This window comes from Micropterus salmoides, unplaced genomic scaffold, assembly GCF_014851395.1.
Source record: "Micropterus salmoides isolate LMB-PRFRI ecotype aquatic unplaced genomic scaffold, ASM1485139v1 Ms_hic_scaffold_10, whole genome shotgun sequence".
Classification (NCBI taxonomy): Eukaryota; Metazoa; Chordata; class Actinopteri; order Centrarchiformes; family Centrarchidae; genus Micropterus; species Micropterus salmoides.
Genome location: NW_024040041.1, coordinates 32,157,565 through 32,162,658, shown reverse-complemented (window position 1 = coordinate 32,162,658; position 5,094 = coordinate 32,157,565). Strand labels below are relative to the sequence as shown.

The window sequence follows — 5,094 nt, the reverse complement described above, 5'->3', positions numbered from 1 at the left end:
AAGAATAATAGCAGCTTACTGAAGGAAGTAGTAGTGCAGTGTTACGCTGGCATGTTGTGTGTCACCTGTGAGCACGTGGTAGGTGAGGTGTTGGGCTTCATTGGAAAGGTGTGTTTGTGGTGGAGGTAGACAAGGAGGGAGGAATGGGAGAAGAAGAGTATTTAGGCAGGTGCATTTCTGAGGATTGCACCTTATGATTCTGACTTGCAGCGATGGCTTTCTACAAAGTGATCTGTGTGGCCACTCTGCTGACTCTCCTGACACAAGGTAAGAACCCTCCCCAATATACACACCTGCCTAATTTACAACTTTACCGGGATGCATAAAAGTGAAATAACGTACTGTACATTTGTGACATTGCCAACGACCGCTTCTCTGTAATTGTCGTACGATATTAAATAACTTTGTTCTATTCATAGCTGATTATCGCAAGCACAAGAAGCAGCTGAGTGAAATATCTGCATTATTTCCAATCACTGTTTGCATTAAGAGCGTTTTTCCATTTAAAATCATTTTCTACATCATCAAGTTTCAACATTTCCGGAATCAGCCCAACCCTTAGCTCTTATTTAACAACTTACTGTGAAAATTATAATGAGGGATATTCGAGCATTAAAAAATTACTATGAGCTTTGTCAGCCCAACGAGAAAATACCCGGTCCTCCCAATGGCCAGTCCGCACTTGGATCACAGCAACTGTAACATTTTTATTTTAATGTTTAAGGTTTTAATGTTTAATGTTGTTGTACCAACATTGTGTGACTATAGATTTTCACCATCTTGGCTCAGACAAAGATGTACAGCAAATGTGTTTCAGGTTAACATGGAGCAACAAATTGTTATGTCCCTGAATGCAAAACCTTTATTGGAGAGAAGAACATCTGTTCACTGAACAGTTAGTTTTCCAAGAGTAGAGGGAGGCGTCCTCCATGTTACATCAAATCATTTTGTGGCTGATTTTGGCAAAAATTGTGGAAAACGAGGACTCAATCAGGTCATTCGTTTAGATTCTACAAATCTGACCAACATAAACATTTACCAAAATCATTCAAGTCAAATCTAAAACAGATGCAGGTCAATATACACACCAATAAATGTTTTATTTATATATGATATATTTGATATGATATGGAACTGTTTTGTTATTCATATAAAATAGGCTATTTACTTATACTTTTCATCAATTAAGTAAGAAAGTTTTACAAACATTATGGTTAGATATCAAGGGCACGGAGAGACTTTTCAATTTATTCATCCATAAAAACATGGGAAATATAAACATAGAATATAAATAAACGCAAAGGAGAACCACCTGTAAAAACAATAAAACTATTTTCTTAATAAAAGCACACATCCCAACAACATGAAGCAGATGAAGGTTAAAATAAATTAAAATCCAAGTTTACATCCTCTATATAAAGTTGTGGTGTTGAATCTGGAAGAAACTGCTGCTCGTTGATCTGGGAGTAGAACCAAAAACCTTCCCATCACCAGCCGACTTCATTAACCTTTAATCCCTCTTTTTACAGAGTGACTTCAGCTGATCCATTTCTAAAGACTTTGTTAAAAAGCAAACATTGTGATGTGTTCACTTCATGTTGTACGTAGTAAAGTGCATTTGAATAATTATAACTTACATACTTATATAAGCCAGTAGTTCAAGAGGCTTAATGCAACCCATATTTACATTTTTTGTTAGGCTGCGACCCCTAGTGGTCATACGACTGTAACGGAGGAAGTCAGCTGACATTTACATTTTAGTCATTGAAGCCTGTCTTGGTCATAATGATTTCTGGGAATAAGGAAAACATCTGAAAACTTCTTTTCTGTAACTGGAAAAGGATTTTATGTTAGCTGAGAGGGGGGCAGGATTGAAAGTGTTTCACTTATCAAACATTTTGTGTTTAAATGAGTTTATTAACAATTTTAGAGACAACCACACATTTCCTCCCATGTAAATATCACATGTCAATACAGCACGAGCCATCAGTAAATATAAATACTAAATTTTAGTTTCAAATGATTGTTTGTTTTCTATTTTCAGAGTCTCACTCACAACTAGATGGTAAGTCAAAGTTTTATGCTCACTTTTTTACTTCCTGTCCATTGGTAATTTTAGGACATAAACATTTTGTTTATAATTTCATTGTCGATAGTTTTGCTGTCAACCCCAGGAGCTCACTCTGTCTTTATTGTCTCTGTCCTCAGTGTGTGGTCAGCCTACCCTCAACACCGAGATTGTTGGAGGACAAGAGGCCTCTCCAGGCAGCTGGCCCTGGCTGGCCAGTGTGCAAATCTATGGGTCAACCTTCTGTGGAGGATCTCTCATTAACAATCAATGGGTGCTGACTGCTGCTCTGTGCTGCTCCAGGTAAAAAGTGAGCGTAGGTCCGTGACAAAAAACAACATGCCGCACAGTGGCACAAACAGCCTGGCTAAGACAGTGGTTTCCAACCGAGGGGTGGGATAAATCTGAGGGGTCTCGAGATGATAAACAAAATCTGTGTTGTTTCAACCTGTGATGATGGGTAGAAAGCAGACAATGCTTCATTTAGAGGTATAAAAATGGTTGGGAACTACTGCTCTTAGAGGCAGATGAGAAAATGGCTGTCTAGCAAAGGTTTAGTGGTCATTTTGGCCCCAAGTAGATCTAGAGCTTCTCACAAGAGTATCTGAGTGGACCAAGAGCCCCTCTGCTGTGACAGGGGGCACAGACATATCCTGGATAAAGCTGCTTTAATTGTTATTTTCATAATTAAATATGTAAAAATGTGTGACAATACTGACAATCTGAATAGTGTCTGGAAAGTATAGTAGTGACTTTGTGATCTGTCCGGCCACAACTTCACTGTTCTGGTTCACTCTCAGTGCTCTCATAACATAAAACAGAGTTTCTTTCAACTGTCATAATAATCACATCATTTTTGTATTTAAATAAGAGAGGATTGAAATGGTTTAGTGATCACTGTGAGTTGTGGAAAAGGAATATAAGTAAAGCTTTTGATACGTTTGTTGAAAGTAAACAATGGAGAATAATTGTGTTAACTCTGGATCAATTAGTCTTTAACTGAACTGAATTGAAAGCTTTCGGTGAGTGATTTTTAGTAGTGAGTCGAAAACCTATAGGCAACAATAAGAAGTAGAAAACTAGTAAGGAGTCAGATTCGAATTGATGAAAGGGATGTCTGGAGAACTCTTTAGCAGAGAGATGGGAGGTAAATTCAGGGTCCTGACTACATCAGTGGCAGAGATGCTCACAAGTCTTTGAGCTCGAGTCCAAGTCAAGTCTCAAGTCTCTCGTGGTTATTACGAATGTTGGATCACCTGCTGCGTTCAATCCAGGTTGCTAATAAAACTTCATAGCTATAAGGAATACTGTTTTGAACTTATAGAGCACAACCATGTAATGTGTAATGCAATTACTGACAGCTTATTAAATACTGTAAGTCTGTGACGTTGCATAATCAACAAAAAATCTGTCTCTAACTCGAGTCCCCATCTCTGATCAGTGGCCGACTGCTTTAAAACTGTGCAATGTTCTTGTGTAAATTTTCACAAGTATTTTCCAGCTCTCATTATCATAGAATAAAGTTTCCATGTTGTGGAAAGAATTTTGGTGGTTCCAGTGGCCAAGGTTCCATCACCAAAGGGTCTGAACAACTATTGCCCCGTCTCGCTTACTTCAATACATGAAAGGTTTTGAACAAATCTTGAAAGGATTTACTGGCCAGACACAGACTGTAACTGACCCACTCAAGTTTGTTTATCAAGCAAGGAAGGGTGTAAGGATGTCACAGCAACACTGCAGGATTCTGCTGTTGGGCACCTGAAGGACAAGAAAACGCGTGTGTGCTTATTTTGTTGATTTAATTATCAGTGTTACGTCCCAGCTCACTAGAGGAAAGGGGACGTACGCATAAACCAATGTACTTGGTATGGTGGAAATTCATACACACACACACACACACCCACACACGAGAGTTTACAAGGTTTAGACAACTAAAGTTGGGCAAGTGGGTGCTGCAAAAACATAAACACAAGATAACAAAAAATCCCTCCATATACAGGGATTACGAACTCAAAAACCAAAATGAAAACAAACCTCTCCATTTGGGTTTCTCAAACAAAACACAGGGAGCGCAGCACCCCTAACCTAATGTGCTAAACAAAGGGAAATCCTAAACAGTAGAGAGGGTGTCAGGATTTACTCTAAAGCCTAGACCCATATTCTAGCTCACAGGTTTTCTGGAATATCTGCCATTGACTTTAGCAACTTACAATGAAGTCATAGAGAATCGTGTTAATGACACTTTGTCTGAGGCCCTGACGTGTTCTACACAATCACCCTGGGGGTGCGTCTTGTTGTCTTTATTATTTGTGCTTTACACCAGACCACTGGCTCTGACTTGATAACTTGAATGATCTTGACCATGTTTATAAAGTGAGAGCCACTCAGAGGTCAAAGGTCATTCCGGCAGATCCTCACCACCCTCTTCTTGCAGAGTTTTGACTTGCTGTCAGAGCATAGGTACACTTTCCAAAGGAGGCTCCAATCACACAGATATCTGAGCTCATTTGTTTCTGTCGCCTTTGGGTTTTTAAACAAACTGTAAGTCTATTTGCTGTCTCCTTACGTGCCGCCAGGATTGGTCAGGATCTAATGTAACGGTAGGGTTAAAGATCCATAGAGGTGCATATCTCTAAATCTGATAAAATAATTAGTTTGGGTGGGTGCTGGGTGGAAGATCGATGCGTACATGCGGATTCAGATAATAGTGAACCAATCCGTTAAAATCGATAGCGCAAACAGCTGCTGCTGTCAAATTGTTAGGCTGTAATATCATAACGCTGACATAAGCTGTTACTGTGATCCAACGAAGGTTAAGGCAGGGAAACTCAGCTTTTTAACCTCAGTTGTCGTTTGCCAGGATCATCGATACCGCTGGTTCGTTAGTGTTCCTTGTGCTGTGACGACAGTCGTTACAGTCGTTAAACTACCTGTGGCCAAGACTGAACGACATCGTTGGCATCTTCACCTGAGGCCAATAGGTTACCTTTGTTGAGTTTTCCTGGGAAGTGATGAAAGGACAGCAT

The 5,094-nt window shown here is 39.5% G+C and overlaps 1 protein-coding gene across 1 annotated transcript in view; it reads left to right on the top strand.

The window, feature by feature from the left end:
• Positions 1-212: 212 nt before the first annotated feature.
• LOC119918048 (serine protease 27-like) overlaps positions 213-5,094 on the top strand; it is a 14,762-nt gene continuing 9,880 nt past the window's right edge. Inside the window, exons 1-3 of the mRNA XM_038738566.1 lie at positions 213-267; positions 2,045-2,065; positions 2,209-2,371. Of these exons, the coding sequence (XP_038594494.1) occupies positions 213-267; positions 2,045-2,065; positions 2,209-2,371 (239 nt within the window). The remainder of the gene's footprint in view (positions 268-2,044; positions 2,066-2,208; positions 2,372-5,094) is intronic.